The following is a 24149-nucleotide window of genomic DNA, read 5'->3' as shown; positions in this document are numbered from 1 at the left end:
TAGTCCAGATTCTATGTGGAACCCCCTCCCCCCCCCCCATCATCGAAAACAACACAATAGGGATCTGAGCCAGTTATCACTTTTTTTGTTCTTTGATGCATTTTTGGTGCAAGTGTTTACAATGCAAAATCACTGGCAATCTGCACTGAGCTCAGCTGAGGCCCGAACAAACATTATTTCAGGGTCAAAGTAAAAAAAAACAACAAAAAAAAAAACAAACAAAATTAAAAAAAATATATAATAATAATAATAATAATAATAATAAATAATAATAATAATAATAATAATAATAAAAAAAAATAAATAAAAAATATTATACACACACATCCAAAAAATAGAATCCTCAGGATGGCGGCGCCCGTCACCGGCCGAGCGGTTACCTGACGTCTCACACATTAAACTCTGCAGATATTTTTTAGCTAAATTAGTTTTTCCCCTATTGTGTTTTAGTTCTTTGCAGTTGTTTTTATTGCACTTTTTTCAACTGAATTATTTTTGTCTCTTTACAATGTTTTAGGTTTTAAATAATTTTTTTTTTTTTTTTTTTTGTGGGACCCTCTTGTTGCTTTATGTGTGGATTACAGGCGCTTTATAATAAATTTTATTTATATCTCATTCAAGTCAATGGGAAGAATCCATGAATAGAGAAGATTTGCCACCAGAGAAAACGACATATTGTGAATTTCAAAAAACGCATGGCAGTTCGGTAAATCCAGCGACAAAGAGAGAAAGCGCAGGGGGACGAGAGGCGCAGGAATCACATTCACTTTGCTGCATTTTTTAATCAGTGAAAATTGTGTAAAAAAAACAAACCAAATTCTTGTGAGGATTTATCCTTAAACACAGCAAATTTACTACACAAATGTAAAAAGACCTTGCAGTGCCCATGCCTTACAATGTATGAGAATATGAAGAATCAGTTATAAATTCATTCACTAGATCTAAAATGATCACAGTGTAGCCTCCAGGATCCGGTCCGGCTGCCGCCAGTCTCCTGTAATAATAACTATTCGGTCTTGTGACCCCCGGGGTCGATTTGTAAATTGCCCTCAGGAATTTAATATGACAATTTTAGCCCCATAAATAACCCCTGATTGATCCGTGTGATTGGAATTTCGCCGTCTTACGATCACGCGGATCTGTGCACGGATTGATAACGGATCGGGATCAGTGATCGGATCTTGTCGATGGATAGTTGGTGAGAAGAGACACTTACCGGAGAGCAGCAGGAGGCTGGCGAGATAGCGGACGGCGCTCATGGCCACACGGACTGCTTTTGTCGCCTCTTCTGGGTGATAATCTCCTTGGTTAGGACTGATCCCCCGGGGACTGATCTCTCAGCGTCCTCCTCACCAGTATCTCATAGCTCAGAATGCGGCTCGACCTGTTCCTACACAGAATTCTTCTCTTGTGACGACCGTGACCGAGAGAAGTGCACGTGAGCGGCTGCAGCGGCCACTATCATGGTGATGACATCATCTCACAGGAAATAATACCCTGGTGGGGTTTTCCCGATCACCTGCACAGCTGACCCCACTCAGGGCCGCCGCCTGCTGCACTCTCCCCACAGCTGCTCCCACTACTGCACTGGAGGCACGGGGAGATCGGGGACAGTTTACACCACACCTTTATCTAAAACTAAAAAGTTTTATAAAATTTCACAAAATTTTAGCAAACAAGAAAACTGGCCTGAAATTTTGTAACATTTTAAGCATTTTTTTTGCCAGAAAATGTTATTAATCTGCAGAATGAGCGGAGGTCCGGGCTCGTTAATGGCGCCGGGAAGTCCTCACTTTTTTGCTGCTAAGACATTCTGATCTCAACAAGGAAAAACCGGTAAAAACCATGAAACAATTGAAATGCTGCAGGTTTTATTCATTACAGGTAAAAAAAAAAAATGCAGAAGAAGAAACTGACTGTGTGAATAAGATCCGAGAATCTCATTCATTGTAAAATACTGCGTGTTACTCTCACAAACTGCTGGGTGTGAACGCGCCCTGATCACACTGCGGCTTCACCCTCATCATGCTGAGTGCGGGAGAGACGGCTTCACTGAAGAAAAAAACAACAGAAAATAACAGAAAATCCCCTTTCAGAGCAGCGCTCCTGGAATCACCTGTTCTCCTCTGATCTCCGCTCATTTATTTCTCTCCACATTTGTGCCTTCTCTCCTTTCCTCTCCTCTGCTCTCCTCTTTTCTATTCTCCCGTTTTACTTTCTCTCATCTCTTCTTGCCTGTTTTCCTCTTATCACCTTTCCGTGCCCCATTTCCCTTCCTTCCTCTCCTTTCTGTTGTTCCGCCCCTGCAGCGGTCGAACCGCTCGGATCCGGGGGTGGTGATTACTCGTGGCTCGAGGGTCTCCGGACCCGGGGGCTAGGAGCCACACTCAAATGGAAAAGGGGGTATGTACAGGGGAGATATGGTTAGTTCGTGATGCCACCCGTGGTGTACGGTAATTGGGAGTACCGCCGCTGCCGTTGGGAGTACCTGGGGTGATGGAGTGGGGCAGCTAGATGACGCGACCCTCCACGGGTAGGGGAAGGCCCTGGGACTCTGGATGGTGATACGGGGTGCAGTGCAGGGGGGAGCGCAGGCTCGCTGGTTGTAAGGGTTAACTGGGTACTCACTCAGCAAGAAAGCAAACACTGACAACCGGGTAAACCAAGTCTCTGGCTGCCGCTGCCCTCTCGGGGGAGCTTGTCAGGGTCCCGTCCCCTGCAGCACTGCCTGGTGGTCCGTCACCTGCCTCATGGCACAAATTTAGATTGTTCATTGTGGCCCGGTAGCTTGGAGCTTTCCGGGCCCCGCTCCCCACTGTGGCTAAGTGGAGGAGCCTGCTCTCAGGGGCTCACGCTTGGGATTTTAGTGGGCCGCTTGTTTGGAAAGCCCTATCCCCCTCGTTGCGCTAGTGCCCCCTATCTCTGAGCTTCTTGGGAACAGTCCATAGAGGCCCTGTCCTCCACAGGTTAATTGCTGGGTTGCCTGAAGCTTCTCCCCGATCTAGGGTCCATGTACCCCGATGTGCCTTTGGTCCCAGACCAGTGATAGCACCAGCCTGCTAACCGTCCTCCTTGACGGGTTCCAGGCACCCAGCCTCAATCCCCTGCGACTGGGGGTCCGACTCCTCTAGGTCCAGACCACCGTCTGCGACTTACTCTGCTTCTCCCCTGGGAGCTCCAACTCCCAGCTTCCTCAGAGCTCCTCACAGCTCGAGGGTTGCTACTCAACTCAACTGACACCTCCCACCTCCCTGCCTGACCCCTAGGTGGGCGGCCCTATTCCTGCTTAAGCAGCCCACTGGTGCACCTGACAGGTGGGGTGCAAGATGTATCTAGGATTTGTGAATGCTGGTGGAGACAGCACTGCAGGATGGAGACCCAGAACCAGGGGGTTTGAGTCCTGCACCGGTAGGGCAGATTGTGCAGAACCCTGTGATGACCCGAATAGTCACACTGTTATTATAGTTACACTGTTATTCTCCTTTCTCCACTTCCCTTCTCTCCTCCCCATTATTCTCCTTTCCTCTCATCACCCCACTTCACTTCTCTTACCTCCTCTCCTTTACTCTTTTCTCTCATCCCCTCTCCTCTCTTCTCTTCCCTCCTTTCCTAGCCATTATTCTCCTTTCCTCCCCTCACTCCTTTCCTCTTCCTCCCTCACCTTTACTCTTTCCTCCCATTCCCTTCCTTCCTCTCCTTTCTGCTATTCTCCTTTCTCCCCACCCCTTCTCTCCTCTCCATTATTCCTCTTTCCTCTCCTCAGCCTTCTTCTCTTCTCTTCCCTCCTCACCTTTACTCTTTCATCCCATCTCCTCTCCTTCCTCCCCTCCTTGCCATTATTCCTCTTTCCTCTCCTCATCCTTCTTCTCTTCTCGTCCCTCCTCACCTTTACTCTCTCATTCTATCCCCTCCCCTTAGTCACTTTTTCCCTTCCCTCCTCACCTTTACTCTTTCATCCCATCCCCTCTCCTTCCTCCCCTCCTTGCCTTTATTCCTCGTTCCTCTCCTCACCCTTCTTCTCTTCTCGTCCCTCCTCACCTTTACTCTCTCATCCTATCCCCTCACCTTCCCATCCCTCCTCTCCTTTCCATTATTCTCCTCTCCTCCCCTCTCCTCTTCCCTACTCCCCTTTACTCTTTTCTCTCATCCGCTCTCCTTTTCCCGTCCCTTTTCCTATTATTCTCTTCTTTGCTCTTTCCTTTCATCTCTCATTAGGGCAGCCATGCCCCATATGTGGCACAGTGTAGAGATCACCCATGTGTTATTAGGGTATTTAGGTTTTGATCCATTCTCCCAGAAATGAATTATTTGACTTTACAGAATCTCATGACTTTGCTAAGATAAACAGAGAATCAGCGGAGGACACAGCCCCGGCCAGGAATGTATAAGAATAGATGAGCGGAAGCAGTTGTGTTCCTACATAATCCATGTGATGTGTGATCTGTCGGCAGAGTCATGTGCTGGAGTGGGAAATGATCACTTTCTAGGACCATAGTATCCAGCCGGTGACTCCTGGCTCCTACACGTCCCGGGAACTGTAGTCTCCGCCGGCCATTGGAACATGTTGGGAGTTGTAGATTTTAGGAGGAAGAGCTGAGTCTCGGAGTAACGGCTCCCATGGCCGCAGCTGAGGACACACTGGGCAATGACCTTGTGTCTGCAGACAACTTTCTGATGGCCCCATGTTTATGCTCAGGGGTCAGGAGATGTCGGAGCTTAGGAAGGAATATTTGATTTTCCTGCTATAACTTCTGACCGAATTTAAGCAGAGGGGATTTGCCAAATTCAGGTTTCGGCAGACTCTTTCACCATTGCTGGATACTTCACTCTTTGAATGTAACCCAACTACCAGCCTTGAGGGGAGATGGTGACCTGGTCCTTCTCATGGAGTCACCCTCACTACCAATCACCATGAAGCCCCAGCGGCTCATGATTTCTGCATCTTCCTCATATGTATAACCAGTTGTAAGAGCAAAATCCTAAATAGTTGGTTTTCCTTCTGGATCCATCTTCTCCCCTCATTGATGTGAGCGGAGTCTGGAGCTTGGTGGACACAGGTCGAGAGGTGGAGCCGGTGTCACCTTACCTGCTGGTGTCACAATGTAGAAGCTCTGCACCACCTGCTGCCGGTAACTCAATATTTGTTGTGACCAATGTTGTCACCTCCACCACACAGAGGCGAATATGGGATGTCAGGAGATGCGCTCTATATCTTACCTGGTGTCCCGGCCGTAGACCCAACATCTCCTCCACATTCCCTGCTGGGCTGAGGGATGTCTGTCACATTGATGAACACTAGCTCAGGCACATATGAGAGAATCCAGGACTGGTAGACCGTCACCAGCGAGTAAACCCCAGGCCGGTATTGTAGCGCACAGCTGTCACCCCAACTGACAATCCCAGCCTGGTACCAGTCACCATGTACGTTACAGACCAGAGGTCCTCCGGAGTCTCCCTGGAAGAGAGTGGAGATAAAGGACATCCTCTATATTATATAGGTACAATATAGGGTTATTAGGGGAAAGTCTGAGAGACATTTCCACCAGCGGAGAGGACAAGAACTCGTGTAAGGCAACAGAGCTTCACGGTGGAGTCTCGATGGCCGCTATTGTCATCTTCAGAATGGAAAATAAGGAAAAACAAACCCTTCTGATTTCTGTACATGTAAAGATATTGGATATTTCCAGGCCGTGTGTGGTCAGTAGGGGGTTCGATCACACTGGACCTCCAGTGATCAGCAGACCTGAGGGGCCATGTGACTACGTTTCAGCCAAAGTACGTCATGGATGCCCGGCTGCTGTTGGAGGCGGGCGAGCCACGTCCACTCCTACGTAGAAGTGCTATTGTATTGTAAATATAATGTATATGGGAGTATATGTAGGACGTAGCAGAGCTGGATGGGCGCAGGGTTCGGTGCCCTCTAGCGACTGCAAGTAGCATATGTTTTATGGCAAGTAATGTAATTGATTCTATGCATGTTTTAGAATACTGTAAATACTGTGTAATGTGTAATGTAAGATGCTGGCCCCTTGTGCTGTGTCAGGCGGGAGATGTAGAGTAAAGAGCCAGGAGTACTGTAGATAAAGGGTTAAGGATTAGATAGATATAGTATAAATAATATAGGATGTCTTAGTGTAGTGCAACTAGGGACCAAGTGTGCAGGAGTGGGGTGTGAGTGGAAGGTAGTGAGTTGGTAGGTTAGAACAGGGAGAGATGCAAGTAGCTCAGTGGTTACTGAGCAGAGGGGGTGCTCAGAGGAGAAGAGCAGAGGCGGTGCTCAGAGGAGAAGAGCCGAGGCGGTGCTCGGAGGAGAAGAGCAGAGGCAGTGCTCGGAAGAGAAGAGCAGAGGCAGTGCTCAGAGGAGAAGAGCCGAGGCGGTACTCAGAGGAGAAGAGGAGAGGCGGTGCTCAGAGGAGAAGAGCAGAGGCGGTACTCAGAGGAGAAGAGCAGAGGCGGTGCTCGGAGGAGAAGAGCAGAGGCGGTGCTCAGAGGAGAAGAGCTGAGGTGGTGCTTGGAGGAGAAGAGCAGAGGCGGTGCTCGGAGGAGAAGAGCAGAGGCAGAGCTCGGAAGAGAAGAGTAGAGGCGGTGCTCGGAGGAGAAGAGCCGAGGCGGTGCTTGGAGGAGAAGAGCAGAGGTGGTGCTCGGAGGAGAAGAGCAGAGGTGGTGCTCGGAGGAGAAGAGCAGAGGTGGTGCTCGGAGGAGAAGAGCAGAGGTGGTGCTCGGAGGAGAAGAGCAGAGGCGGTGCTCAGAGGAGAAGAGCAGAGGCGGTGCAAAGAGGAGAAGAGCAGAGGCGGTACTCAGAGGAGAAGAGCAGAGGGGGTGCTCAGAGGAGAAGAGCAGAGGCGGTACTCAGAGGAGAAGAGCAGAGGGGGTGCTCAGAGGAAAAGAGCAGAGGCGGTACTCAGAGGAGAAGAGCAGAGGCGGTGCTCGGAGGAGAAGAGCAGAGGCAGTGCTCGGAAGAGAAGAGCAGAGGCAGTGCTCAGAGGAGAAGAGCAGAGGCGGTACTCAGAGGAGAAGAGCCAAGGTGGTGCTCAAAAAAGAAGAGTAGAGGTGGTGCTCAGAGGAGAAGCGCAGAGGCGGTGCTCAGAGGAGAAGAGCAGAGGTGGTGCTCAGAGGAGAAGAGCAGAGGCGGTGCTCAGAGGAGAAGAGCAGAGGTGATGCTCAGAGGGAAGAGAAGAGGCAGTGTCAGAGGAGAAGAGCAGAGGCGGTGCTCAGAGGAGAAGAGCAGAGGCGGTGCTCAGAGGAGAAGAGCCAAGGTGGTGCTCAGAAAAGAAGAGCAGAGGTGGTGCTTAGAGGAGAAGCGCAGAGGAGGTGCTCAGAGGAGAAGAGCAGAGGCGGAGCTCAGAGGAGAAGATCAGATGTGGTGCTCAGAGGAGAAGAGCAGAGGCGGTGCTCAGAGGAGAAGAGCAGAGGCGGTGCTCAGAGGAGAAGAGCCAAGGTGGTGCTCAGAAAAGAAGAGCAGAGGTGGTGCTTAGAGGAGAAGCGCAGAGGAGGTGCTCAGAGGAGAAGAGCAGAGGCGGAGCTCAGAGGAGAAGATCAGATGTGGTGCTCAGAGGAGAAGAGCAGAGGTGATGCTCAGAGGGAAGAGAAGAGGCAGTGTCAGAGGAGAAGAGCAGAGGCGGTGCTCAGAGGAGAAGAGCAGAGGCGGTGCTCAGAGGAGAAGAGCCAAGGTGGTGCTCAGAAAAGAAGAGCAGAGGTGGTGCTTAGAGGAGAAGCGCAGAGGAGGTGCTCAGAGGAGAAGAGCAGAGGCGGTGCTCAGAGGAGAAGATCAGATGTGGTGCTCAGAGGAGAAGAGCAGAGGCGGTGCTCAGAGGGAAGAGCAGAGGTGGTGCTCAGAGGAGAAGAGCAGAGGCGGTGCTCAGAGGAGAAGAGCAGAGGCGGTGCTCAGAGGAGAAGAGCAGAGGCGGTGCTCAGAGGAGAAGAGCAGAGGCGGTGCTCAGAGGAGAAGAGCAGAGGCGTTGCTCAGAGGAGAAGAGCAGAGGCGGTGCTCAAAAGGTCAGAGGAGAAGAGCAGAGGTGGTGCTCAGAGGAGAAGAGCAGAGGCGGAGCTCAGAGGAGAAGATCAGATGTGGTGCTCAGAGGAGAAGAGCAGAGGCGGTGCTCAGAGGAGAAGAGCCAAGGTGGTGCTCAGAAAAGAAGAGCAGAGGTGGTGCTTAGAGGAGAAGCGCAGAGGCGGAGCTCAGAGGAGAAGATCAGATGTGGTGCTCAGAGGAGAAGAGCAGAGGCGGTGCTCAGAGGAGAAGAGCAGAGGCGGTGCTCAGAGGAGAAGAGCAGAGGCGGTGCTCAGAGGAGAAGAGCAGAGGTGATGCTCAGAGGGAAGAGAAGAGGCAGTGTCAGAGGAGAAGAGCAGAGGCGGTGCTCAGAGGAGAAGAGCAGAGGCGGTGCTCAGAGGAGAAGAGCCAAGGTGGTGCTCAGAAAAGAAGAGCAGAGGTGGTGCTTAGAGGAGAAGCGCAGAGGAGGTGCTCAGAGGAGAAGAGCAGAGGCGGTGCTCAGAGGAGAAGATCAGATGTGGTGCTCAGAGGAGAAGAGCAGAGGCGGTGCTCAGAGGGAAGAGCAGAGGCGGTGCTCAGAGGGAAGAGCAGAGGTGGTGCTCAGAGGAGAAGAGCAGAGGCGGTGCTCAGAGGAGAAGAGCAGAGGCGGTGCTCAGAGGAGAAGAGCAGAGGCGGTGCTCAGAGGAGAAGAGCAGAGGCGGTGCTCAGAGGAGAAGAGCAGAGGTGTTGCTCAGAGGAGAAGAGCAGAGGCGGTGCTCAAAAGGTCAGAGGAGAAGAGCAGAGGTGGTGCTCAGAGGAGAAGAGCAGAGGTGGTGCTCAGAGGAGAAGAGCAGAGGCGGTGCTCAGAGGAGAAGAGCAGAGGTGGTGCTCAGAGGAGAAGAGCAGAGGCGGTGCTCAGAGGAGAAGAGCAGAGGCGGTGCTCAGAGGAGAAGAGCAGAGGCGGTGCTCAGAGGAGAAGAGCAGAGGCGGTGCTCAGAGGAGAAGAGCAGAGGTGGTGCTCAGAGGAGAAGAGCAGAGGCGGTGCTCAGAGGGAAGAGCAGAGGTGGTGCTCAGAGGAGAAGAGCAGAGGCGGTGCTCAGAGGAGAAGAGCAGAGGCGGTGCTCAGAGGAGAAGAGCAGAGGCGGTGCTCAGAGGAGAAGAGCAGAGGCGGTGCTCAGAGGAGAAGAGCAGAGGCGGTGCTCAAAAGGTCAGAGGAGAAGAGCAGAGGTGGTGCTCAGAGGAGAAGAGCAGAGGTGGTGCTCAGAGGAGAAGAGCAGAGGCGGTGCTCAGAGGAGAAGAGCAGAGGTGGTGCTCAGAGGAGAAGAGCAGAGGCGGTGCTCAGAGGAGAAGAGCAGAGGCGGTGCTCAGAGGAGAAGAGCAGAGGCGGTGCTCAGAGGAGAAGAGCAGAGGCGGTGCTCAGAGGAGAAGAGCAGAGGTGGTGCTCAGAGGAGAAGAGCAGAGGCGGTGCTCAGAGGAGAAGACCAGCTGGGTGATAGAAGAAAGTCCAGCCCAGGGTCTCTGTGAGAGGTGGTCTCTGCTGTCCTCCTGGTCACTCACCTGGCACGAGTCCTTTTGTCCATCTGTGTAGCCCGCACATATCTCATAATCGTGGATTATTACAGTGTTGGCAGCTTCTGGGGACCACTGATGGTACAGCTGGTCACAGGTGACATGGTCAATCAGTGGGGTCATCACCTTCTGGAGGGTCTCGGGATACCGTAGATTTACTGAGAAGAAACGGCCAAGATTACTAACATCACTTAGAGGTAAGTATTACCGCAGAGGTGCATCTAAGGCATCTGTGGCTCTTCTAATACATTCAACATAGTCTAAACTAAATATAATAAAAAAAATGTAGAGGGAAATGAAATGTTTGGATGAAATGCAGAGGAAATGGGTGAAGTCTCCAATAAATGTTCCCTGTAAAGCCCGGCAGGAAGAGACGTGATTAAAAAGCTGTAGAATGCACCCTAGAGCTCTTAGGGAGATAAGAACAGTGAAAGTCACACTATGGTACTAATTATAAGAAGAACTGAAGTGTGTAATGTGAACAGAGTGTTCCCTGATGCTGCTAGGTTTTGATTGGTCGGCGTCACACAGGAGAAAAAGGACACGCCCACAGAGAATTCTGCAGGTTTTTGGTTGAAAGGAATAATTGCATATTGTGCGCTTTATTATTGAGGGGCGTAATGATGGGATGAAAGGGCATAAAACAAAAGATAATGTTTCAGAATCAGGGGAGCAGTGAGAATCGGAGGAAGAACTCAGTTTAGATAACCAAATCCAGGGCGCGGTCTCTTTAAGCCTTTGTAAATCACAGAGCCGCAAATTTGTGCAAATCTGCAAAAATCGGGTAAAAAAGAGAAATGACAGGTCTGTAAGTGCAAGCTGTATTGTGGGGGAAACGTGTGAAGACCCCTGAAAGATGTCATCCTGGAGCTTATCAGTGATCAAAGCCTCATAGCTCAGCATCAACACGGATTAATGCGGGGTCAGGCCTGATCAGCTGCATCTGGGGAGTTGGATATCGTACATCATATATACTGTATATATATATATATATATATATATATATACTGTATACCTATACAAAATCATACTGCAACAAAGAAAGGGGGTGTCACAGTGACGGGTAAGGTACCAAACATGTCAGCATTGGATAATGTAAGGTACTAGTGGGGAACCAAAGGGGTAAAAGCTGGAGGGGTCACAATAACCAGGGGTCAGTACTGGAGGGGTCACAATAACCAGGGGTCAGTACTGGAGGGGTCACAATAACCAGCGGGGAACCACAGGGATCAGTATTGGAGGGGTCACAATAACCAGCGGGGAACCACAGGGGTCAGTATTGGAGGGGTCTCAATAACCAGCGGGGAACCACAGGGGTCAGTATTGGAGGGGTCACAATAACCAGCGGGGAAACACAGGGATCAGTATTGGAGGGGTCACAATAACCAGCGGGAAACCACAGGGGTCAGTATTGGAGGGGTCTCAATAACCAGCGGGGAACCACAGGGGTCAGTATTGGAGGGGTCACAATAACCAGTGGGGAACCACAGGGGTCAGTACTGGAGGGGTCACAATAACCAGTGGGGAACCACAGGGGTCACTACTGGAGGGGTCACAATAACCAGTGGGGAACCACAGGGGTCAGTATTGGAGGGTTCACAATAACCAGCGGGGAACCACAGGGGTCAGTATTGGAGGGTTCACAATAACCAGTGGGGAACCACAGGGGTCAGTATTGGAGGGGTCACAATAACCAGCGGGGAACCACAGGGGTCAGTATTGGAGGGTTCACTATTACCAGCGGGGAACCACAGGGGTCAGTATTGGAGGGGTCACAATAACCAGTGGGGAACCACAGGTGTCAGTACTGGAGGGGTCACAATAAACAGCAGGGAACCACAGGGGTCAGTATTGGAGGGGTCACAATAACCAGCGGGGAACCACAGGGGTCAGTATTAGAGGGGTCACAATAACCAGCGGGGAACCACAGGGGTCAGTATTGGAGGGGTCACAATAACCAGCGGGGAACCACAGGTGTCAGTACTGGAGGGGTCACAATAACCAGCGGGGAACCACAGGGGTCAGTATTGGAGGGGTCACAATAACCAGCGGGGAACCACAGGTGTCAGTACTGGAGGGGTCACAATAAACAGCAGGGAACCACGGGGGTCAGTATTGGAGGGGTCACAATAACCAGCGGGGAACCACAGGGGTCAATATTGGAGGGAGGAGTCACAATAACCAGCAGGGAACCACAGGGGTCAATACTGGAGGGGTCACAATAACCAGCAGGGAACCACAGGGGTCAGTACTGGAGGGGTCACAATAACCAGAGGGGAACCACAGGGGTCAGTACTGGAGGGGTCACAATAACCAGAGGGGAACCACAGGGGTCAGTATTGGAGGGCTCACAATTACTGGCTGGGAACCACAGGGGTTTAGTATTGGAGGGGTCACAGACAATGAGGTGCCACAGGGGTCGGTATTGGGTTTTTTTCTCGATGATATACTTGCTGTTGCCTTTGCACAGAGTTCGCACAGTAAAACATCATTTTGTTGTGGCTGATACTAAGCTGTGTAAATTCATTATTGTACAATAGGACGATATTGTGTTACCAATGTGTCAGGAGAAGCCGGAGGGGAAATGGGAGGGGAAGATGCACAATATTATTATCTACTGAATGTCACGTCGTCAGATTCCTGAAAATGTCACTGACTTATAACCTCCCAATAGATGGCGATAGAGCTCCTCTAGCGGAGAGATAATTGCACAATAATTGGTGAAAACGCTGAGTAACCCTGACACAGAGGAGGACGATCTAACAAGCGTAACCGTGCGACCAATGCCAGGAGGCTGCTGTAAAGCAAAGAAGACAGCGAGCCTGAATGCTCAATCCAGGCGCATATACTGATGAGCGAGTCTGCCCAGAACTACATTTGCTGGTTTGCTGAAATATCGTCAGGAAATGTCATTTTTATCAAAGTTATTCACTGACAATCACCTATTCTTTATTACACACCCGGGCAGAGCGGGAGCGGGGGCTGCCGGGGCTTTATTTATTCTGTGAACTGTTAGACATAACATTTTAAAAATAAACTTATATATTGTAATATTTTTTTTACTTTTTATTTAATATTACAATTTTGTGGAGGTTTTTACTGCAATTATTTATTACTTTAGAAGTAAACCTAAACCTATCCTTAATGCTAGTTCTATCCTGAACCCGTCAGTCCTATCCCTATCCATAAGCCTAGTTCTCTACCTTGTCCTATCCCTTACCTTGGTTGTATCATCTACTGTATTCCTATCCCTATCCTTAATGCTATCCCTAACCATTGTCCTAACCCTGGTGCTACAGTTGTCCCAGGTCCTATCCTTAACCGTAGTCCTATGTGTAACCCTGCTCCTATCTCTTACCCTCGTCCTATCTGTAGTCCTATGTGTAACCCTGCTCCTATCTCTTACCCTCGTCCTATCTGTAGTCCTATGTGTAACCCTGCTCCTATCTCTTACCCTCGTCCTATCTGTAGTCCTATGTGTAACCCTGCTCCTATCTCCTACCCTCGTCCTATCTGTAGTCCTATGTGTAACCCTGCTCCTATCTCTTACCCTCGTCCTATCTGTAGTCCTATGTGTAACCCTGCTCCTATCTCTTACCCTCGTCCTATCTGTAGTCCTATGTGTATCCCTGCTCCTATCTCTTACCCTCGTCTTATCTGTAGTCCTATGTGTAACCCTGCTCCTATCTCCTACCCTCGTCCTATCTGTAGTCCTATGTGTAACCCTGCTCCTATCTCTTACCCTCGTCCTATCTGTAGTCCTATGTGTAACCCTGCTCCTATCTCCTACCCTCGTCCTATCTGTAGTCCTATGTGTAACCCTGCTCCTATCTCTTACCCTCGTCCTATCTGTAGTCCTATGTGTAACCCTGCTCCTATCTCCTACCCTCGTCCTATCTGTAGTCCTATGTGTAACCCTGCTCCTATCTCTTACCCTCGTCCTATCTGTAGTCCTATGTGTAACCCCGCTCCTATCTCTTACCCTCGTCCTATCTGTAGTCCTATGTGTAACCCTGCTCCTATCTCTTACCCTCGTCCTATCTGTAGTCCTATGTGTAACCCTGCTCATATCTCTTACCCTCGTCCTATCTGTAGTCCTATGTGTAACCCTGCTCCTATCTCTTACCCTCGTCCTATCTGTAGTCCTATGTGTAATCCTGCTCCTATCTCCTACCCTCGTCCTATCTGTAGTCCTATGTGTAACCCTGCTCCTATCTCCTACCCTCGTCCTATCTGTAGTCCTATGTGTAACCCTGCTCCTATCTCCTACCCTCGTCCTATCTGTAGTCCTATGTGTAACCCTGCTCCTATCTCCTACCCTCGTCCTATCTGTAGTCCTATGTGTAACCCTACTCCTATCTCCTACCCTCGTCCTATCTGTAGTCCTATGTGTAACCCTGCTCCTATCTCCTACCCTCGTCCTATCTGTAGTCCTATGTGTAACCCTGTTCCTATCTCCTACCATCGACCTATCTGTAGTCCTATGTGTAACCCTGCTCCTATCTCTTACCCTCGTCCTATCTGTAGTCCTATGTGTAACCCTGTTCCTATCTCTTACCCTCGTCCTCTCTGTAGTCCTATGTGTAACCCTGCTCCTATCTCTTACCCTCGTCCTATCTGTAGTCCTATGTGTAACCCTGCTCCTATCTCCTACCCTCGTCCTATCTGTAGTCCTATGTGTAACCCTGCTCCTATCTCCTACCCTCGTCCTATCTGTAGTCCTATGTGTAACCCTGCTCCTATCTCCTACCCTCGTCCTATCTGTAGTCCTATGTGTAACCCTGCTCCTATCTCTTACCCTCGTCCTATGTGTAACCCTACTCCTATCTCCTACCCTCGTCCTATCTGTAACCCTGCTCCTATCTCCTACCCTCGTCCTATCTGTAGTCCTATGTGTAACCCTGCTCCTATCTCCTACCCTCGTCCTATCTGTAGTCCTATGTGTAACTCTGTTCCTATCTCCTACCCTCGTCCTATCTGTAGTCCTATGTGTAACCCTGTTCCTATCTCTTACCCTCGTCCTATCTGTAGTCCTATGTGTAATCCTGCTCCTATCTCTTACCCTCGTCCTATCTGTAGTCCTATGTGTAACCCTGTTCCTATCTCTTACCCTCGTCCTATCTGTAGTCCTATGTGTAACCCTGCTCCTATCTCTTACCCTCGTCCTATGTGTAACCCTACTCCTATCTCCTACCCTCGTCCTATCTGTAGTCCTATGTGTAACCCTGCTCCTATCTCTTACCCTCGTCCTATGTGTAACCCTACTCCTATCTCCTACCCTCGTCCTATCTGTAACCCTACTCCTATCTCCTACCCTCGTCCTATCTGTAACCCTACTCCTATCTCCTACCCTCGTCCTATCTGTAGTCCTATGTGTAACCCTGCTCCTATCTCCTACCCTCGTCCTATCTGTAGTCCTATGTGTAACCCTGCTCCTATCTCCTACCCTCGTCGTATCTGTAGTCCTATCTGTAACCCTGCTCCTATCTCTTACCCTCGTCCTATCTGTAGTCCTATGTGTAACCCTGCTCCTATCTCCTACCCTCGTCCTATCTGTAGTCCTATGTGTAACCCTGCTCCTATCTCTTACCCTCGTCCTATCTGTAGTCCTATGTGTAACCCTGCTCCTATCTCCTACCCTCGTCCTATCTGTAGTCCTATGTGTAACCCTGCTCCTATCTCTTACCCTCCTCCTATCTGTAACCCTGCTCCTATCTCCTACCCTCGTCCTATCTGTAGTCCTATGTGTAACCCTGCTCCTATCTCCTACCCTCGTCCTATCTGTAGTCCTATGTGTAACCCTGCTCCTATCTCCTACCCTCGTCCTATGTGTAACCCTGCTCCTATCTCCTACCCTCGTCCTATCTGTAGTCCTATCTGTAACCCTGCTCCTATCTCTTACCCTCGTCCTATCTGTAGTCCTATGTGTAACCCTGCTCCTATCTCTTACCCTGGTCCTATCTGTAGTCCTATGTGTAACCCTGCTCCTATCTCCTACCCTCGTCCTATCTGTAGTCCTATGTGTAACCCTGCTCCTATCTCTTACCCTCGTCCTATCTGTAGTCCTATGTGTAACCCTACTCCTATCTCCTACCTTCGTCCTATCTGTAGTCCTATGTGTAACCCTGCTCCTAGCTCCTACCCTCGTCCTATATGTAGTCCTATGTGTAACCCTACTCCTCTCTCTTACCCTCGTCCTATCTGTAGTCATATGTGTAACCCTACTCCTATCTCCTACCCTCGTCCTATGTGTAACCCTGCTCCTATCTCCTACCCTCGTCCTATCTGTAGTCCTATGTGTAACCCTGCTCCTATCTCCTACCCTCGTCCTATCTGTAGTCCTATGTGTAACCCTACTCCTATCTCTTACCCTCGTCCTATATGTAGTCCTATGTGTAACCTTCCTCCTATCTCCTACCCTCGTCCTATCTGTAGTCCTATGTGTAACCCTGCTCCTATCTCTTACCCTCGTCCTATCTGTAGTCCTATGTGTAACCTTGCTCCTATCTCCTACCCTAGTCCTATCTGTAGTCCTATGAGTAACCCTGCTCCTATCTCTTACCCTCGTCCTATGTTTAACCTTATTCCTATCTCTTACCCTCGTCCTATCTGTAGTCCTATGTGTAACCTTGCTCCTATCTCCTACCCTAGTCCTATCTGTAGTCCTATGAGTAACCCTGCTCCTATCTCTTACCCTCGTCCTATCTGTAGTCCTATGTGTAACCCTGCTCCTATCTCTTACCCTCGTCCTATCTGTAGTCCTATGTGTATCCCTGCTCCTATCTCTTACCCTCGTCCTATCTGTAGTCCTATGTGTAACCCTGCTCCTATCTCTTACCCTCGTCCTATCTGTAGTCCTATGTGTAACCCTGCTCCTATCTCTTACCCTCGTCCTATCTATAGTCCTATGTGTAACCCTACTCCTATCTCTTACCCTCGTCCTATCTGTAGTCCTATGTGTAACCCTACTCCTATCTCTTACCCTCGTCCTATCTGTAGTCCTGTGTAACCCTACTCCTATCTCTTACCCTCGTCCTATCTGTAGTCCTATGTGTAACCCTACTCCTATCTCTTACCCTCGTCCTATCTGTAGTCCTATGAGTAACCCTGCTCCTATCTCTTACCCTCGTCCTATCTGTAGTCCTATGTGTAACCCTACTCCTATCTCTTACCCTCGTCCTATCTGTAGTCCTATGTGTAACTCTGCTCCTATCTCTTACCCTCGTCCTATCTGTAGTCCTATGTGTAACCCTACTCCTATCTCTTACCCTCGTCCTATCTGTAGTCCTATGTGTAACCCTACTCCTATCTCTTACCCTCGTCCTATCTGTAGTCCTATGTGTAACTCTGCTCCTATCTCTTACCCTCGTCCTATCTGTAGTCCTATGTGTAACCCTGCTCCTATCTCTTACCCTCGTCCTATCTGTAGTCCTATGTGTAACCCTGCTCCTATCTCTTACCCTCGTCCTATCTGTAGTCCTATGTGTAACCCTGCTCCTATCTCTTACCCTCGTCCTATGTGTAACCCTATTCCTATCTCCTACCCTCGTCCTATCTGTAGTCCTATGTGTAACCCTGCTCCTATCTCCTACCCTCGTCCTATGTGTAACCCTGCTCCTATCTCCTACCCTCGTCCTATGTGTAACCCTACTCCTATCTCTTACCCTCGTCCTATCTGTAGTCCTATGTGTATCCCTGCTCCTATCTCTTACCCTCGTCCTATCTGTAGTCCTATGTGTAACCCTACTCCTATCTCCTACCCTCGTCCTATCTGTAGTCCTATGTGTAACCCTGCTCCTATCTCCTACCCTCGTCCTATCTGTAGTCCTATGTGTAACCCTGCTCCTATCTCCTACCCTCGTCCTATCTGTAGTCCTATGTGTAACCCTGCTCCTATCTCCTACCCTCGTCCTATCTGTAGTCCTATGTGTAACCCTACTCCTCTCTCTTACCCTCGTCCTATCTGTAGTCCTATGTGTAACCCTGCTCTTATCTCCTACCCTCGTCCTATCTCTTACCCTCGTCCTATATATAGTCCTATGTGTAACCCTGCTCCTATCTCCTACCCTCGTCATATCTCTTACCCTCGTCCTATATATAGTCCTATGTGTAACCCTGCTCCTATCTCCTACCCTCGTCATATCTCTTACCCTCGTCCTATCTGTAGTCCTATGTGTAACCCTGCTCCTATCTCTTACCCTCGTCCTATCTATAGTCCTATGTGTAACCCTGCTCTTATCTCTTACCCTCGTCCTATCTATAGTCCTATGTGTAACCCTGCTCCTATCTCCTACCCTCGTCCTATCTGTAGTCCTATGTGTAACCCTGCTCCTATCTCCTACCCTCGTCGTATCTGTAGTCCTATCTGTAACCCTGCTCCTATCTCTTACCCTCGTCCTATCTGTAGTCCTATGTGTAACCCTGCTCCTATCTCCTACCCTCGTCCTATCTGTAGTCCTATGTGTAACCCTGCTCCTATCTCTTACCCTCGTCCTATCTGTAGTCCTATGTGTAACCCTGCTCCTATCTCCTACCCTCGTCCTATCTGTAGTCCTATGTGTAACCCTGCTCCTATCTCTTACCCTCGTCCTATGTGTAACCCTACTCCTATCTCCTACCCTCCTCCTATCTGTAACCCTGCTCCTATCTCCTACCCTCGTCCTATCTGTAGTCCTATGTGTAACCCTGCTCCTATCTCCTACCCTCGTCCTATCTGTAGTCCTATGTGTAACCCTGCTCCTATCTCCTACCCTCGTCCTATGTGTAACCCTGCTCCTATCTCCTACCCTCGTCCTATGTGTAACCCTGCTCCTATCTCCTACCCTCGTCCTATCTGTAGTCCTATCTGTAACCCTGCTCCTATCTCTTACCCTCGTCCTATCTGTTGTCCTATGTGTAACCCTGCTCCTATCTCTTACCCTGGTCCTATCTGTAGTCCTATGTGTAACCCTGCTCCTATCTCCTACCCTCGTCCTATCTGTAGTCCTATGTGTAACCCTGCTCCTATCTCTTACCCTCGTCCTATCTGTAGTCCTATGTGTAACCCTACTCCTATCTCCTACCTTCGTCCTATCTGTAGTCCTATGTGTAACCCTGCTCCTAGCTCCTACCCTCGTCCTATATGTAGTCCTATGTGTAACCCTACTCCTCTCTCTTACCCTCGTCCTATCTGTAGTCATATGTGTAACCCTACTCCTATCTCCTACCCTCGTCCTATGTGTAACCCTGCTCCTATCTCCTACCCTCGTCCTATCTGTAGTCCTATGTGTAACCCTGCTCCTATCTCCTACCCTCGTCCTATCTGTAGTCCTATGTGTAACCCTACTCCTATCTCTTACCCTCGTCCTATATGTAGTCCTATGTGTAACCTTCCTCCTATCTCCTACCCTCGTCCTATCTGTAGTCCTATGTGTAACCCTGCTCCTATCTCTTACCCTCGTCCTATCTGTAGTCCTATGTGTAACCTTGCTCCTATCTCCTACCCTAGTCCTATCTGTAGTCCTATGAGTAACCCTGCTCCTATCTCTTACCCTCGTCCTATCTGTAGTCCTATGTGTAACCCTGCTCCTATCTCTTACCCTCGTCCTATCTGTAGTCCTATGTGTATCCCTGCTCCTATCTCTTACCCTCGTCCTATCTGTAGTCCTATGTGTAACCCTGCTCCTATCTCTTACCCTCGTCCTATCTGTAGTCCTATGTGTAACCCTGCTCCTATCTCTTACCCTCGTCCTATCTATAGTCCTATGTGTAACCCTACTCCTATCTCTTACCCTCGTCCTATCTGTAGTCCTATGAGTAACCCTGCTCCTATCTCTTACCCTCGTCCTATCTGTAGTCCTATGTGTAACCCTACTCCTATCTCTTACCCTCGTCCTATCTGTAGTCCTGTGTAACCCTACTCCTATCTCTTACCCTCGTCCTATCTGTAGTCCTATGTGTAACCCTACTCCTATCTCTTACCCTCGTCCTATCTGTAGTCCTATGTGTAACCCTGCTCCTATCTCTTACCCTCATCCTATCTGTAGTCCTATGTGTAACCCTGCTCCTATCTCTTACCCTCGTCCTATATGTAGTCCTATGTGTAACCCTGCTCCTATCTCTTACCCTCGTCCTATATGTAGTCCTATGTGTAACCCTGCTCCTATCTCTTACCCTCGTCCTATCTGTAGTCCTATGTGTAACCCTGCTCCTCTCTCTTACCCTCGTCCTATCTGTAGTCATATGTGTAACCCTACTCCTATCTCCTACCCTCGTCCTATGTGTAACCCTGCTCCTATCTCCTACCCTCGTCCTATCTGTAGTCCTATGTGTAACCCTGCTCCTATCTCCTACCCTCGTCCTATCTGTAGTCCTATGTGTAACCCTACTCCTATCTCTTACCCTCGTCCTATATGTAGTCCTATGTGTAACCTTCCTCCTATCTCCTACCCTCGTCCTATCTGTAGTCCTATGTGTAACCCTGCTCCTATCTCTTACCCTCGTCCTATCTGTAGTCCTATGTGTAACCTTGCTCCTATCTCCTACCCTAGTCCTATCTGTAGTCCTATGAGTAACCCTGCTCCTATCTCTTACCCTCGTCCTATGTTTAACCTTATTCCTATCTCTTACCCTCGTCCTATCTGTAGTCCTATGTGTAACCTTGCTCCTATCTCCTACCCTAGTCCTATCTGTAGTCCTATGAGTAACCCTGCTCCTATCTCTTACCCTCGTCCTATCTGTAGTCCTATGTGTAACCCTGCTCCTATCTCTTACCCTCGTCCTATCTGTAGTCCTATGTGTATCCCTGCTCCTATCTCTTACCCTCGTCCTATCTGTAGTCCTATGTGTAACCCTGCTCCTATCTCTTACCCTCGTCCTATCTGTAGTCCTATGTGTAACCCTGCTCCTATCTCTTACCCTCGTCCTATCTATAGTCCTATGTGTAACCCTACTCCTATCTCTTACCCTCGTCCTATCTGTAGTCCTATGTGTAACCCTACTCCTATCTCTTACCCTCGTCCTATCTGTAGTCCTGTGTAACCCTACTCCTATCTCTTACCCTCGTCCTATCTGTAGTCCTATGTGTAACCCTACTCCTATCTCTTACCCTCGTCCTATCTGTAGTCCTATGAGTAACCCTGCTCCTATCTCTTACCCTCGTCCTATCTGTAGTCCTATGTGTAACCCTACTCCTATCTCTTACCCTCGTCCTATCTGTAGTCCTATGTGTAACTCTGCTCCTATCTCTTACCCTCGTCCTATCTGTAGTCCTATGTGTAACCCTACTCCTATCTCTTACCCTCGTCCTATCTGTAGTCCTATGTGTAACCCTACTCCTATCTCTTACCCTCGTCCTATCTGTAGTCCTATGTGTAACTCTGCTCCTATCTCTTACCCTCGTCCTATCTGTAGTCCTATGTGTAACCCTGCTCCTATCTCTTACCCTCGTCCTATCTGTAGTCCTATGTGTAACCCTGCTCCTATCTCTTACCCTCGTCCTATCTGTAGTCCTATGTGTAACCCTGCTCCTATCTCTTACCCTCGTCCTATGTGTAACCCTATTCCTATCTCCTACCCTCGTCCTATCTGTAGTCCTATGTGTAACCCTGCTCCTATCTCCTACCCTCGTCCTATGTGTAACCCTGCTCCTATCTCCTACCCTCGTCCTATGTGTAACCCTACTCCTATCTCTTACCCTCGTCCTATCTGTAGTCCTATGTGTATCCCTGCTCCTATCTCTTACCCTCGTCCTATCTGTAGTCCTATGTGTAACCCTACTCCTATCTCCTACCCTCGTCCTATCTGTAGTCCTATGTGTAACCCTGCTCCTATCTCCTACCCTCGTCCTATCTGTAGTCCTATGTGTAACCCTGCTCCTATCTCCTACCCTCGTCCTATCTGTAGTCCTATGTGTAACCCTGCTCCTATCTCCTACCCTCGTCCTATCTGTAGTCCTATGTGTAACCCTACTCCTCTCTCTTACCCTCGTCCTATCTGTAGTCCTATGTGTAACCCTGCTCTTATCTCCTACCCTCGTCCTATCTCTTACCCTCGTCCTATATATAGTCCTATGTGTAACCCTGCTCCTATCTCCTACCCTCGTCATATCTCTTACCCTCGTCCTATATATAGTCCTATGTGTAACCCTGCTCCTATCTCCTACCCTCGTCATATCTCTTACCCTCGTCCTATCTGTAGTCCTATGTGTAACCCTGCTCCTATCTCTTACCCTCGTCCTATCTATAGTCCTATGTGTAACCCTGCTCTTATCTCTTACCCTCGTCCTATCTATAGTCCTATGTGTAACCCTGCTCCTATCTCCTACCCTCGTCCTATCTGTAGTCCTATGTGTAACCCTGCTCCTATCTCCTACCCTCGTCGTATCTGTAGTCCTATCTGTAACCCTGCTCCTATCTCTTACCCTCGTCCTATCTGTAGTCCTATGTGTAACCCTGCTCCTATCTCCTACCCTCGTCCTATCTGTAGTCCTATGTGTAACCCTGCTCCTATCTCTTACCCTCGTCCTATCTGTAGTCCTATGTGTAACCCTGCTCCTATCTCCTACCCTCGTCCTATCTGTAGTCCTATGTGTAACCCTGCTCCTATCTCTTACCCTCGTCCTATGTGTAACCCTACTCCTATCTCCTACCCTCCTCCTATCTGTAACCCTGCTCCTATCTCCTACCCTCGTCCTATCTGTAGTCCTATGTGTAACCCTGCTCCTATCTCCTACCCTCGTCCTATCTGTAGTCCTATGTGTAACCCTGCTCCTATCTCCTACCCTCGTCCTATGTGTAACCCTGCTCCTATCTCCTACCCTCGTCCTATGTGTAACCCTGCTCCTATCTCCTACCCTCGTCCTATCTGTAGTCCTATCTGTAACCCTGCTCCTATCTCTTACCCTCGTCCTATCTGTTGTCCTATGTGTAACCCTGCTCCTATCTCTTACCCTGGTCCTATCTGTAGTCCTATGTGTAACCCTGCTCCTATCTCCTACCCTCGTCCTATCTGTAGTCCTATGTGTAACCCTGCTCCTATCTCTTACCCTCGTCCTATCTGTAGTCCTATGTGTAACCCTACTCCTATCTCCTACCTTCGTCCTATCTGTAGTCCTATGTGTAACCCTGCTCCTAGCTCCTACCCTCGTCCTATATGTAGTCCTATGTGTAACCCTACTCCTCTCTCTTACCCTCGTCCTATCTGTAGTCATATGTGTAACCCTACTCCTATCTCCTACCCTCGTCCTATGTGTAACCCTGCTCCTATCTCCTACCCTCGTCCTATCTGTAGTCCTATGTGTAACCCTGCTCCTATCTCCTACCCTCGTCCTATCTGTAGTCCTATGTGTAACCCTACTCCTATCTCTTACCCTCGTCCTATATGTAGTCCTATGTGTAACCTTCCTCCTATCTCCTACCCTCGTCCTATCTGTAGTCCTATGTGTAACCCTGCTCCTATCTCTTACCCTCGTCCTATCTGTAGTCCTATGTGTAACCTTGCTCCTATCTCCTACCCTAGTCCTATCTGTAGTCCTATGAGTAACCCTGCTCCTATCTCTTACCCTCGTCCTATCTGTAGTCCTATGTGTAACCCTGCTCCTATCTCTTACCCTCGTCCTATCTGTAGTCCTATGTGTATCCCTGCTCCTATCTCTTACCCTCGTCCTATCTGTAGTCCTATGTGTAACCCTGCTCCTATCTCTTACCCTCGTCCTATCTGTAGTCCTATGTGTAACCCTGCTCCTATCTCTTACCCTCGTCCTATCTATAGTCCTATGTGTAACCCTACTCCTATCTCTTACCCTCGTCCTATCTGTAGTCCTATGAGTAACCCTGCTCCTATCTCTTACCCTCGTCCTATCTGTAGTCCTATGTGTAACCCTACTCCTATCTCTTACCCTCGTCCTATCTGTAGTCCTGTGTAACCCTACTCCTATCTCTTACCCTCGTCCTATCTGTAGTCCTATGTGTAACCCTACTCCTATCTCTTACCCTCGTCCTATCTGTAGTCCTATGTGTAACCCTGCTCCTATCTCTTACCCTCATCCTATCTGTAGTCCTATGTGTAACCCTGCTCCTATCTCTTACCCTCGTCCTATATGTAGTCCTATGTGTAACCCTGCTCCTATCTCTTACCCTCGTCCTATATGTAGTCCTATGTGTAACCCTGCTCCTATCTCTTACCCTCGTCCTATCTGTAGTCCTATGTGTAACCCTGCTCCTATCTCTTACCCTCGTCCTATATGTAGTCCTATGTGTAACCCTACTCCTATCTCTTACCCTCGTCCTATCTGTAGTCCTATGTGTAACCCTACTCCTATCTCCTACCCTCGTCCTATCTGTAGTCCTATGTGTAACCCTACTCCTATCTCTTACCCTCGTCCTATCTGTAGTCCTATGAGTAACCCTGCTCCTATCTCTTACCCTCGTCCTATCTGTAGTCCTATGTGTAACCCTACTCCTATCTCTTACCCTCGTCCTATCTGTAGTCCTATGTGTAACTCTGCTCCTATCTCTTACCCTCGTCCTATCTGTAGTCCTATGTGTAACCCTACTCCTATCTCTTACCCTCGTCCTATCTGTAGTCCTATGTGTAACCCTACTCCTATCTCTTACCCTCGTCCTATCTGTAG

General features: G+C 49.2%; 1 protein-coding gene across 1 annotated transcript in view; it reads right to left on the bottom strand.

Moving 5' to 3' along the window:
- The window catches only part of LOC142246805 (uncharacterized), a 36686-nt gene that overhangs the window by 7679 nt on the left and 4858 nt on the right, over nucleotides 1-24149 (bottom strand). The window contains 2 exon segments of the mRNA XM_075319853.1: nucleotides 5218-5455; nucleotides 9527-9696. Of these exon segments, the coding sequence (XP_075175968.1) occupies nucleotides 5218-5455; nucleotides 9527-9696 (408 nt within the window).

The sequence above is a fragment of the Anomaloglossus baeobatrachus genome, chromosome 7, assembly GCF_048569485.1.
Source record: "Anomaloglossus baeobatrachus isolate aAnoBae1 chromosome 7, aAnoBae1.hap1, whole genome shotgun sequence".
Taxonomy (NCBI): domain Eukaryota; kingdom Metazoa; phylum Chordata; class Amphibia; order Anura; family Aromobatidae; genus Anomaloglossus; species Anomaloglossus baeobatrachus.
This window is presented reverse-complemented; position numbering and strand designations above follow the sequence as displayed.